We start from the raw sequence: 14,020 nt of genomic DNA, 5'->3' as shown, positions 1-14,020 counted from the left end.
AAGCTTCCCGTAATTATTATTCATGAAAATGATTACCGATCAAAGATGGAAAATATAATCTAAAAAAGTCACTGTAGCATAACGGTGAGCATTATAAAGTCAAACTTTGAATAGACCCTTTTGCCAAAATAATAAAAGGGTTAAGAGGTGAGACTTGTGTCCCTTGGTGGTTTACCCTAAATGTACTTATGACTGCTATTATTTATTTTAATTTGTTTTTTTATGGACTAGTTTCTACAGTATTTAATGGTAGTGCTGATTCCCAAGTACTTCTGGGTATCATAAGCAGGTTATTTAATTAGGAGAACCGACAATCCGTTGACTAAGCAAGTGCCGGAGTGTACATAAATTTAATTATCAAGATGGACATGGGGCATGGTTTCCATTCGAAACTGTTCAAGGTCGAGACAGGAAACAACGACAAAATCAATTATTATATAGAGACATAAAATTAACATATATACCAAAACGACAAGCATCCTCATTCCTCAACTATATGCAAAAACATTTCAAACAACGTACATAGACAGGCCAAATATATTTGGAAAACTAAAGGATATCTACATGAAAACTGATTGACATGCTTTAACAATTAATCGAATACCTTATTTGATATTTAAGCTTTATTCTGACAATACTAAAACGCTTTACAAAGGTCAACTAACCTCCTCCTCCTCCTCCTCCTCCTCCTCCTGCTGGATATTTTCTGTGCCCAAGGCCACTCCTTTCCTTCCCGTTTTGCTTAGTGACACCATCGTAACAAAAATCTGAAAACAAACAAATAATAATAAGTGCTACAGATAAAACTCTTAAGACCAAAAACCATCAACAGAGGGTCTTACGCAAAATACAGAATAAGACCCGAAATTCCCAGTAATAATCTGGCAGCAATAAATGATTAACATTATAAGAACATATGCAGGCCCGGGATGAGATTTCATTTTTATGCTAGGTAGTTTCAAGGTGTCATTCACTTTAAGAAATCAAATAGGAAAAATAGTTATATGATTTACAACGTCAAAGTTTACTACACAGAGGTGAGCTGTAAACCTCCATAATGAATGAATACTACTAATGCCAGACGTTAAACTAGCAACTACTGTTTAAAGAAAAGACCCAATATATGGTTTCCGATTATCAATCATCATGACATTACAATGCTGTGCACCGGTATTTCCAGTAAATGTAACTGTAATTTACTAATTTTTGCAAAATATCCAGAGGTAAAATACTTGAAAATAAAACCTATTCCACAAAAGAGAGCATAACTTAGCTACCTGCATGCCTTTTATAAAGCTGTGAAGCAAACTAGCTCTGGGCACACTCAAATGGATGCAAGGATCCTTCAGAAAATTCATGCATCCGTAACCGCTCCAAAAGTTCAAAGGGCCTGCAAATAACATTTACCAACCTTGCATGTAATTCCAATAACGAAATCTGAACCAAGCACTAAAAAGCACAATGTTCTCGGACAGCAATCAGTGTAAGGAATAACTAGCTTAGAAGTCCCAAACTATATCTAATTTGAAGTCAAATAACTTAGTTTCATCTTGCTTGACCATCTCTTTTGGAAACAACTTCTGATGGTAAGCAGGTATATTATTGGAATGACATTCTCATGAAATAATGTTTTGATAGGATGGGAAATTTGTAAAGACAAGATAAAGATCTCCACAAAATTTACATTTTGGCAGAAATGCCCTGAAGTAGGAGATTTAAAACCTAACATGCCAAATAAAACGACCGTATTATTGTACATAATCAGATGGTAATTTTTTTGCCATACAAATTTCATCATACAAAAAAGGCTTTAAGGGTGTAAAAAGCCCTCAAACTTTTTCAAAAAAAGTAATTAAGCCTTTGCTTTATTTTCGCAATCGATTGAGTACTTGAACTTTCAAAATATATCAAAAAAGCCCTCAAACCTTTCAAAAAAAAGCAACTAAATCATTACTTTCTTTTCTCACTCAATTGGGTACTTAAACTTTCAAAATTTATCAAAAAAACCCTCAAACTTTTTCAAAAAGAGACAATTAAGCCCTTATTTTTTTCACTGAATTGGGTACTTAAACTGTCAAATGCATCAAAAAAACCCTTTAGCTGTTAAGTTTAACAGTTGACCGTTAAAGTTAACTGCCCTTAATTTTTCAGTTAAAGCCACCCCATGCCACAACCACGAAGTGACGTGGGAAAAAAATAAAAGTCAACAAAAGTTATAAAAATTATTAAATATAATAAAAATTATTAAAAAATTATTAGAAATTGTAAAAAAATTGTAAAATTTTATAAAAATTATAAAATGCATCAAAAAAGTCCTTTAACCATTAATTTAATAGCTAACCATTAAAGTTAATGACCCCTAATTTTTTTGCAGTTAAAGCCATCATGTCTCGCAACAGAGAGTGACATGTGGCAAAAAACAATAATAAATAAAAATTATAGAAAAATTATAAAATTCTTTTCTTAGTATGATAATTTTATATTTCTTTACAAAAATATATTTTATAATTTTTTTACGATTTTTATAATTTTTTTTCCTAATTTTTAATAAATATTAAATATTTATATAGTTTTTTATTTCTCTATTTTTTTGCCACATGTCACGCTGTAGTTGTGACACATGGTGGCTTTAACTGAAAAAATTAGGGGCAGTTCAAGTATCCAATTGAATGCAAAAAACAAAAAACAGGTGCTTAATTGCTTTTTTGGGAAAAGTTTGGGGACCTTTTTGATGCCTTTTGAAAGTTCAAGTACCCAATTAAGTCAAAAAGAAAAGTAGGGGCTTAATTGATTTTTTTGAAAAAGTTTAAAGGCCTTTTTTATGCATTTTGAAAGTTCAAGTGCCCAAGTGAGTGCAAAAAAAAGCAGGGGCTTAATTGCTGTTTTTGAAAAAGTTTGAGGGCTAGAGAAGTTCGTCTACTGGAATAATAAGCATCAACTACCGGAATGATCAACCAGAACAAAACAAGAAAGTGAAAGAGGGAAAGGAAGGGCAGGCATCCACAATTATTTTTTTTCTCATCTGATGCATGTTCCATTTTTAAAACACAAGAGATACTATTCATAGTGCTTACAGGATAGCTTCACGATTACGACATAATTTGCGTTGATTACTTTCCATGGCTTCCAACACATTAGAAGTTTCTGGCCCTGTTGATCCTCCAGCAACCATTGATGGAACAGCAGCAGTTGGACACCAAAGCTACACCAAGTTCCAGCTTAAATTAGACAAGTGATCTTGAATATTGCATATAATACTCTTTCCATGGTAATGCTCACCTTTATTGTGCTATCAATCCCACTGGTCGCAACAAAGCAATCAAATGGATGGCACTGTACACAATTTACAACTGTGGAGGAAAATGAGATTTTACAGTGAATAAGAAACACTAGGATGACGGTACAATCGATAATCTGCAAAGAAGATCAGACTGGAGAGGAGAAATATTACCAGCGCCATCTCCAAGAAGCATTTTTATCAATCTACCAGTCCGCTTTTCCCAAATAAACCATCTCCCATCATCACTCCCACTAGCAACATATTCACCTACAAATCAATCAGAGGATATCATAGGATGTCATCCTAATTGTTTTGCTGCTAAAATTGCATGCAGACCGAATTCCACTAGCAATGAGAAACAGTTTTTCTGCTACGAAAATTGGCACATGTTTGAAAAACAAGATATTAACAATGCCACAATGAAATTGGATCAAGCGAATAAAAGCAAATCAGGTGTCCTGGAACTATAGGACACTTCACCCAGAAGCCCCTATCTGGTAGGCAGCAGAAGCAATTGAAATGGACTTGATAACAATTCATTATTACAAATCAAATGTCCAAGAAGCAAAAAAATGTTGTGGATTCCAATAAATGACTTACAGAGCTCATCCATATTCAACGATTCCTTTGAGATAAGTGGATTCCATTAAAAACTTTGTTGCAGAAAAAAATATTCGTTTCATTTCAGTATTCATAAATCAACAAAAGAATGCCATAACTCTTTTCAATTGAATCATCAACAGATAGAAAGTCATTACAACTTTAATTTCGTTCTCAAAATGGTGTTGAGCTCAACCATAAAACTAAAATGATGATCCACAGATAATATAAGCAAACTTGACCAAGGGTTTAATGGTGTGTGACAAACAAACAAAATATAAAAGGCGGGCGGGGGGGGGGGGGACCTGTGAAACAATATGAGAACTAATCAGCTAAGAATTAGTTAGCTATTAGTGTCGGTAGTTCAGAAATCTGTTGGTGACAGTAACTGGCAGCAAAAGCCGTTACTAGTTCAAGGTGTTGGCAAAGCTGTTAATAGCAGTTAGGAATGGGCTGCAAGATCAGTTAACAGCACTTGTATTCAGTGTATAAATAATAAGTGTAAGCCATACCAGTGGGCATCTAATGAATTTTTCAAGAAAGTACAACACTCCCATTCTCTCTTCATCTCTTTAATTCCTATTTCCCTTTCCTTGTTTTGGTTGCTTTCTTTGAGGGTAATTCTCCATTATCAACTCTCCTACTTCAGCCCAATTACCCTATATTCTTGAATATACTCTAGCACCAGAATTTTCTTGTATCGTGAATGCTAATGAAAAAGCACAAATTCAACACCATAAAGAAAACTCTAAAGAGGTTTTAAGAGAGAGGAAAAAAAGCAAAATAATTTCAATGGCAGACAAAATTATATATGAGATAATGCAAGAAACGTACCTCTCTGACCAAGGAAACTCGCCTGTTTGATGTCCGTTCCAACGTTGCAATGGCCAATGTATCTCTGCTTCATATCAATAACTGCCTCGGGCTAGAAAAGATATGAATGCAAGACATGAAAATCTCAAGCAAGATCAATAAAGAATGCATCACAAGAAATATGATTAAACTGTGGCCAGCTGAAAGTAAACATGCAATGGTAAACAAAATTCTCTTGCAAGCTATTGTTATTATAGGCTAGTCATCTCAGGCCATTTATCAGAAATAATGCATTAATGCACATGACAAGTTGAAGCAATAGTCATGCCCAGATAATTAATACTCAACTGCAATCACTTTTCAAGATGATATTTTGATAATGACATAACTAAATAGGAGACATCTGCTTATCAAAATTCGATTCATCTGAAAAATTAAACAGAAGGTGCAGATGTGAACCTGATAAGCTGATTTCTTATTTTGTGATGGTAAGGATGGAGACCCACATGAACCGTTTGGACCAGTTTCCCTTATTGCATCACCTCTTCGATGAATTCTAAGATTTAAACTTCCATGTAGCATATTGGATTCAACATCATGGCCTTCATCACCAGATATTGAAGTTTCAAAATCTAATTCCAGCTCCTCATCATAATCAGAATCTTCCCTATCGGATCTTGGCCCATCTTGTGAAGCATCACTATTACCTTCTGTGCGATAGAGTATGTCACTTAAAGACAATACCCTTCCAGCTCGAGGTTCAGACTTAGGTGACCCCTCACTAGCCTTATTATTTTTTTCAGCTTCAGCTTAATTATTTAAAAAAGAAAAAGTAAGACAAAAGAAAAGATAAAAATTAGCAAAAAGTCGACAAATTCTAGAGAAAATCATCTTTGACATTATTCAAGGAGATCAGTGCCACCCACAGAAAAGTAAGGGATAGAAATGAATAGCAAGGGAGAGAGATGCTTTCACCACTACTAATTCATTCCAAATGCATAACAGCAGAAGAAATGAGCATAACCACTTACCACAGTGATTCAGTGTTATCAACTTAAAAAACATGAACAATAAGCATGATATACATACACTTGAATCTTGAGGAGTCCCAAGCCTAACAGCAAACTAAAGTTAATCAAAGAACAGAGCAAAAGGATTAGGAAAAAGGTCAAAGAGTTAATGGAAAAGAGAAAATTCAGGTCAGGACTTCCAGTTTTAAGAACATGGCATCTCCCATCAAATGAACTGAACATATAAGAAAAGGTGCATCACAATAATTTAACATTGACTAGCCAAGATATTTCAGTCAATACTTCTAACACTGCCTTTCAATAAGTGTAAGAAGAAAAAACCATGAGAGAATTGCACACACACATAAATACAGGCAGGACAATTAAATTTGGGAGTAAGAAATGAGATACTTCACTAAGGTTTAAGATGCAGGTGTACAAGACACAAACCTACTGCAAGTTGTTTATTTAGGTTCTCCACTTTCTCAGCCACCATAGTATCAAATGGAGATAAACATTGTGCTGCAACAGCAAAGTTTAAAGCTTCTTTGTGTTTTCCCAACTGCAGACAATAAGAAACCACATGACAACAATAGACTTGGTTTCAGCAACTTTACAAGAAGAGACGACCATGACACTGTCTTAAACAGTTACCAATTGAGCTTTCAATAGCCCAATTTTTTTCCTTTTGAAAAAAGCAAGGCATTAAAGGACCTCTGAAGACATGATGCTTCTTTATTTACAACAGCACAATTCATCTTCAATTGGTAATCAAAAAACAATTGGCTATCGTGTGAGAGAAAACCAAGCCATAACCACTGGCTTTACTTTATTCACCTCTCAGAATATAAAACTCGCAACTCGGTGACAAATGTAAAATCAAATATTTCTTGATTATATTTTTAATCTTCCCATGAAAGAGTTTAACAAACTTAAATTTTGTTTAGCTTTTTTTTGTTATAATATTTTATTATATCAGTTTTATCTTATAGTATTTGTTTTAAGTATTAGATATATTATAGACAGCCAGGGTTATTAAGTATTTTTCGGGTTTAAATCTAGGTCTAGAATAAAATTTATTTGAAAGAAAACCTAATAACTTTACTTGCAAGAGAGAAGGCCTATATAAATAAGTTGTAGGCTCTATAGCCAGAATTATTATTCTGATTATTTTCTTTGAATTAATAGAAAAACTAGAGGTTTTCTATAACCCTAAGTTTTCTAGAGTTCCATCTTTCCAATTCGTTTGTTCAGCCTAATTAGTTTATTTAGGGCTGTTTTCTCCCCTGAACCACACCAAACCAGTAGATGTAACAATATTGGAACGATTAAAAAAGTGACCGTGAGGCAGAAACCCAACTTAGCTTTAAGCTTCACGATCTAAAATGTTCTTGGCAACCCAATAAGTCAATCAAATTGTTCAGGTAAACCACCAAGTTTATATAAACTCCACGGCAACTGATACTGCAGATTACCTGCTCTAAAGCCTCAGCCATACAATAATGAGCTCTAAAGGAAGAATTGTCTATTCTTCGAGCATCACGGCAATCCCTAACGGCCATATGGGCATCATTTTTCCACTTCCGCTGCAAAAGGCAACAACTCAATATTAATTGCACATCAAATAGAAAGGATCCATCAAGTTAATCCCAAAGAAGTAAACAATGAACCTGCAGCAACAAGGCAGCACGAGTACAAAGACATTCATGCCTTAGCGAGGGGCCAATATCACCATTATTTCCATCCAAGACTTCATTGCATGCCTCAATTGCATGGAAAATATTTGTCCTCTCCTCTAAGGATCTTTTAGCAATTTCAACCAACATCCTGCATTTTTCAACCTGTAACTGACATGTTAGGTTGTAGCTGAAATACATACGAAGAACAAATAAGTTACATGATACATCACCAAAATTCCCAGACAACTAAAACAAGAACATAAAAGATGCATACTCTTGCAGCAGTGTTACTTCTTTTCTGGAGACCATTTTGAAAGAAACTAGAAACAGATGGTTGATGCTCTCGTCTATTTGGTACAGGAGTGAAGGTCATCAATTCTGAAACGTCCCCCGAGGAATATTGCATTACACTCCCACTAGCTGCCAATCATGGAAATAACTAACAAATGTTCAGCTAAAGAAATGAGTTATATATTGCATCCCACTAATTGCAATAAAGGAAATATCTAAAAGATAACCAATTCAAAGAACATTCCATTGAATCTAAGCTATCATAAATATGCCGACACAATTCATGCTTAACCTTTATACTGCAAGCTGAAAAGCACTTCTTCATGAAAATGCAACCTGGAAGGACCAGGGAGGAAAGGAAACAAGAAGAGCACTAAGCCAAGTTGCATTTTTTAAGGTGAATATAAACTGTACAGGTTAGTTCTCTGAACATATAGGTTTGCAGTTTAGACACAGCAGCTGTATGCAGCACAACACCTAAAAAGAACAAAATAAAAGTTCATCCTTCCGCTTAAAATTCTAATCCCATTTCTATGGAGCCCCCACTAGTTTCACTTTCTGCAACACTGGAACTTAAAACACAAAAGGGAATTTAAACTATATAATATCAAGTCAGGCAACGGGATGCTCCTTAAAGAAGATAAAACATCAAAAGGACCATAAATAAACAAAACCATCTAACTAAACTAGAATTAGAGAATTTTGACTATGCTTACCATGGTTTATGTCCATTAGATAGACATGCTCCCCACTATAGCTGAGTAAAACCTCTTCTCCATTAGGGCTAAATGTAACATGAGTTAAGTGCAAACTAGAACGTCCCTAAAAAAACAAAACAAAAAATAATTTGGAATTAATATAACAATATTTCACTTGGAACCAGCAGTAGTTTAGTTTAGCATATAATGACACCTCAAGTATTCACAAAAAATATAATGTTAGTGATGCTAATGCCAATTGATAACAATTAGCAGGTTATAGTTAAATGTCTCCGATTAACACTGTTAACTTAAAATATTCACAAAAAACTATTTTCTATGAGCAAACTATTGAATAGTGACCTAATGAAGGGGAAAAAACTATATAAGTTCACTCATTTACCAAAGAGAAAAGAAGAAGAGAATAATTATCATTTGCAAAATGAGCTGTTACATCATTTCAGACAATCTCTTCATAAACCCAAACAAATTAATAAAATTTGGTCCTTATAAGTAGAAATCCTAAAACTTGCCAAGTCATTTCCAAATTTAAATAAACAAGAGTAAGGACTAACAAATAAATTCAAGACTAACACGGTCAGACAGATGCATTGGGCAGAAATAATTAACACAAGTAGGTGGCGACATCCTTTTGCGGCAGGAGGTCAGCGGTGGCAGCATCCTTCTATCATATAGACGAGCAAAGGCATCACTGCAAACATTCAAAGACAAGATTAATGGTAAAAATAAAGTATGTGTATATATATAAAAGAAAATAAAGATTAGCCACATACTTCCCACCAACAAGGAGCAAGTGAGGTCTAGTAGAACTGATATCACAAGATTTTAAGGCCAGAGTATGTTTAGGAGGATCAGCTAGTGACCTCTTTGCCCCACAACGCAAGTCAAGCTGCCATAATAATTAAAGGAAAAAAAGATTTCAAATGATATACAGTTTGAGGGGATATGCTCGAATATAGGACAACTAGGATAAATGAATGTAAAATATCAGTTAAATTTGTCAATTCTACAATGCCAAGCTAGAGAATTTCAAATGAAGATAGAGATTGGTGGGAAAATTTTTCAAGCTACACCAAAAACCAAATGACTTTGAGGTGATAATCCATTAACTTCAGAATCAAGGGATGTCATTTTGTCCACTGCTTAAAATCCTATCACGCAGTCTACAGTGATGGTAAAATAAAATGATGAGCAATGCCATCAGGACCAGATCTATATGGTAAGAACATCTTTTAATTTAGGTCCAAAAGCATCCAGTATTCTATAGGGCTGTAGCTATTCAAAAGGCCAGCTGAATGGTTGAGGGTTCTCAATCCCACAAAAAACAAAGATTTCCTTCAGCCACATATCCTGATTGGAAAGAGCAGGGAGAGGAACAGCTATTTAGTCCACATCAAAGAAACTTTAATGCCACAGAGATCTTACAAAGAAGGAAACCGAAGTCATATGACAAACAAGGCAACAATTTTACTCAAATGAAGACATCAAGTAAAAACTCGCCAACCTTCAGAACATGCATTTCAGGGATATCGTGATAGTTGCAACCAAAATTCACACTTAATAAGTAGTACAATAACTTCAACAAACAGAGATCCCATAGATGAATATAAAAGATTGAAATGAAAGAAAAGGCATGTATTATCATGTAATGCAAGCCTCACAAGAACATTGCGACACTCTTGCTGAGAAGATCTTGCTGGAGGACAAGAAGTGCCCTCCCGAAAATCATGCTGTCTGAGAGTTCCATCTTCACTTGCACTCCAGACCACATTGGGGTTTCCAACTTCAACCTAAAATGGGAGAAGTAAAACCTATAAGAAGGTGAAGCAATCAAAAGAACATTATTCACCATGTAAAGCAACATTAATTTCAAAAAGTTTACCACTCCCCATGTTCTTGGTCCAGTTAAATTATTACTATATTCGTCAGTCATTTATGCAATAAACCTCACCGCTAGTTTTTTAACCCTTCTTGTGTGACACTGATAGAGTGCAGATGGAGTAGCAGCACCATCATGGAGACCTCTCCCATTCAAGCGAGATAAATTGAATAATCGAACCTGCAAAAAATTAGTAGTCCAAGTGATTAATGATATCAATACCTAATAGGAATACAATAAGACTCCAACATAGAAACCCTGTTTAACAAAGTCCAAAAATTTACCTCAGCATCACCAGCACCAGAGACCACAAGTTCATCAGAAGTTTCAGGAATGAATTTTGTACAGAATATGTTAACAGAATGTCCTGTTTCTATAGAATGCAAAAGTTTCCGACCAGAGTAGCCCCAAATATTAATCTGCAAAATATAATTGATTAAAAAATTTGACATATCTTCATAAAAACAATACCACTCCAAAACCATTCTTCACGCACCTACCACCTTTATCAACAGATGACATGGGCCAACAATTATAGCCTACTAGAGGCCCCTAAACCAAAACTTAATTTCTTCTTTCTTGTAATTAAATCCATATTTCATATGAAAAAGCATAAAAATCACTCCCCTCATTACTGTGTAACCAAAATAAGTTGAATGACAAGGCTGACATTCCTTAGGCAAAAAGCTGAAGTTTTTATATTCTAAAAAATTGAACTTGAAAGCCTATCAGATAATATATATAATATTTATAGAAAACAGCACCACATACTAGACTTCACAAACGTTTTGAGTCCACTCTATATAAATAGTAAAATCCAATAACAGGATCATCTTAATGCTATAATGATCAAGAATAGGTTAGGTCAAATTTTTATTATTACATTTTATCCATTTTCATGTTACCTATTATATTGAACTGAAGTTCACAATTGTAGAAAAATAAAGATGACTCATACCCGTGCATCATCAGAACCAGAAATCAAAAGTGTACCACTTGAGTTCCAAGCTATAGCATTTACACAACTTTGATGTCCCTGGTATACAATGTACAAAGGAGAATTTTAGAAGGAAAAGAAAAGAGAAAAAAATAAGTAAAGCAAAAGATTACCATGTCAAAGCCTTCAAGGCATATACGGCTACTAGAAGTGACTAAAACAAAAGACAAATGGAACTTTACATGTAGCAAAGTAACCGATACATGACTTGCAATGTAATCTAGGAAGCCACTAAATGCAGAAGCTCAAATAACCACCTATACTAAAATGTCATTACTATTGTGGTCTGTGATGCATCATGAGATCAAAGTGTTCCTTTTCTTTTTAACTTTGTATGCATCAAAGAGTACAAAGAAAGAAAAACAAAAAGGGACATTATCGCTATAAGAAAATTGAAATCACCTCCAATTCTTCTTCCAGTGCAAACCTCCGAATCACAGAAGAATGCATCTGCAAACTATGATCAACATCCTACGTAAACACATAAAAATCTCTTAGATAAAGCACAGTCACCATAGTAAGTCAACAAGGAAAGTAATTTAGTATTGTTTCAACTCAAATTTCCTTTTCCACAAAATAAATATATAGAATTAATAACAAGAAATTAAGAGAGCCACTGAGCCAGCAATACTCATGTGAAAAGGACAACAACAACTAGGCTCAGCACTTCAATTCTTAATCGAATTTTCAATAATAAGTGCGCGCGCGCGCGCAAATTAAATTCAGCAACTCCAAAGCATTTACTCAAATTCTCAATTATATATTATCTAAATTCCACACACAAAAATAAGTACGCAGAATTAATAACAATAAATTAAGAGAGCCACTGAGCCAGCAATACTCAGGTAAAAAGAACAACAACAACTAGGCTAAGCACTTCAACTCTTGATCAAATTTTAAAAAATAAGCATATCTATATCTTAAATTTGGCAACTCCGAAGATTTACTCAAATTCTCAATTATATATATAAATTCCAAATAAAAAAATATTAAATCAGCAATCCTCAGAACTGTAAACCGCAACAACAAAAGGTAAGGCAATATCAAAGAAAAATGAGAATTTAAACAAAATAAAACAAAATGCTTTATAAAAATGAAAGAGCGATCAAATACGCGGCAGTTTTGGCGAATGTCGATGTGCCTCCCGTCGAGTAGATTGTGTATGTTACCGTCGTGGAAAGGCCACTCCTCCATCGAGTGTTACTTAAAAAAAGCTAACGAAATCTAGCTCCGATCGGCAGTGACGGCGGCAACCGGCGATGATAAAAAGCGGTTTTTAAGAAAAGCTAGCCTACGGTTTAAGCACGGGGTTTCGTTTGGTTCGCCACACTAAAGCAAAAATAAACAAAATGAAACTAAGCCAATCAATCAAAATTTATACGCCATATGGCTTTTCATTGAGACACGAAGGCGAGTGATGAAATGAATTTGCCTCGTGTGCGTTTCTTACAATTTCTACACTCCTCTACGATAATAAAAAATGAATAATTAGTACTATTAAAAAAGAGCTGAGGGGGGGGTTTATTCAGTGGAAAATGGAGCCCGTTACCAATGTTGCGTGAGATTTAAGCACCTTTGAATCAGGATTTAACGGTTGATTTGAGATGAGTGCTTATGTTGGGATTATTGCGTGCGATGTAGAGTAGCATGCCCATATATTGAGGGCTAGGTACTTGGGCTTTAACTCTCGAACTGAACTAAGGCCCACACCACTAACCCAATTGTTCCGCTTATTATTTTATTAAACTTTTAGGATTAATGACAAATTTGGCCACTAATGTTTACATGTTTTTATCAAAATGGCCCTAATTGTATTTTTTGAGCCTTTTTTAGCCATAAGCCTTTGTTATTTTTTCAAACTGCTTTTTTTAACTGATTTGATGAATGTATAGTTAAAAAAGTTAATGGGATGATATGAAATTTTATACGTGAAATATTTTTAATGAGATATAATTTATTACTTAAATAACCCAATAAAATAATTACATGTAGAAAATAATAAAATAAATAAACAATTCATGAAGTTAAAAAGAGCTCTTAATTTGAAGAAAATAAACGTAATTATCTTATTGGGTTGCCTCATTAAAAATATTCCACGTAATACCGTTAATTTTTTAATGGTACTTCCATCAAATCTATTAGAAAAAAATTGATGGCCAAAATGCTCAAAAATACAATTAGGGCTATTTTGAAAAACATGTAAATATTTAAGCCAAGATTTTATAAATTATGAAAATGGTTTTTCTTCTCAATATTGATATTGAGTAAAATGGTCCTTTAGAAAAATTGTAGCAATTTAATTTCCATCTAATTTGAAAGTAAAAAACAATTTCTATTTAATTTGGAAGTAAATAATTAATGACAATTAATCATGATATTAATGTTTAATAGTATTTTTCAGGCTTAGGTTCATTCTCTTCATGGTAGGATTGATCCCCGAGTCAATATATAATAGCAATTTTTAGAAGAGTAAGGGATCGATCGCCTCCCTTAGTGACTAATCTTTTGTTTTAAAGGGATCGATCGCCTCTTTTTCTATCAGTTAAGAGATGATTTAAGATTTTAGTCCGATTTTAGAAGTTATATATTTGCTTTCAAAAATTTTAAATAAAAATTATAAAATTATACATTGTCCTATCAATTAAATTAAAATGAATCCAAAAAATCCTTAATTAAATAGTAGAGGTTGACAATTAAGACCAAATCATTAATGTCTATTTTTATTTCAATTTTCTTAAATTTTTATTTGGAA

The 14,020-nt window shown here is 33.9% G+C and overlaps 1 protein-coding gene across 1 annotated transcript; it reads right to left on the bottom strand.

Moving 5' to 3' along the window:
• Positions 1–430: 430 nt before the first annotated feature.
• LOC105773377 (protein ALTERED SEED GERMINATION 2) lies at positions 431–12,750 on the bottom strand. Its single transcript, XM_012595193.2, has 20 exons — positions 12,382–12,750; positions 11,671–11,739; positions 11,230–11,307; positions 10,556–10,690; positions 10,344–10,451; positions 10,054–10,182; positions 9,166–9,281; positions 8,966–9,083; positions 8,390–8,495; positions 7,657–7,802; positions 7,374–7,544; positions 7,179–7,289; positions 6,154–6,265; positions 5,153–5,502; positions 4,715–4,805; positions 3,452–3,547; positions 3,280–3,350; positions 3,075–3,202; positions 1,278–1,390; positions 431–767 (listed from the first exon to the last, which is right to left on the bottom strand). Exons 1-19 carry the CDS (start codon positions 12,460–12,462, stop codon positions 1,309–1,311), a joined length of 2,298 nt encoding a protein of 765 aa, XP_012450647.1. The 5' UTR covers positions 12,463–12,750; the 3' UTR covers positions 431–767; positions 1,278–1,308.
• Between the last annotated feature and the right edge of the window lie 1,270 nt (positions 12,751–14,020).

The sequence above is a fragment of the Gossypium raimondii genome, chromosome 6, assembly GCF_025698545.1.
Source record: "Gossypium raimondii isolate GPD5lz chromosome 6, ASM2569854v1, whole genome shotgun sequence".
Taxonomy (NCBI): Eukaryota; Viridiplantae; Streptophyta; class Magnoliopsida; order Malvales; family Malvaceae; genus Gossypium; species Gossypium raimondii.
The sequence above is the reverse complement of the archived record's forward strand: the minus strand, read 5'-3'. Positions and strand labels throughout refer to the sequence as shown.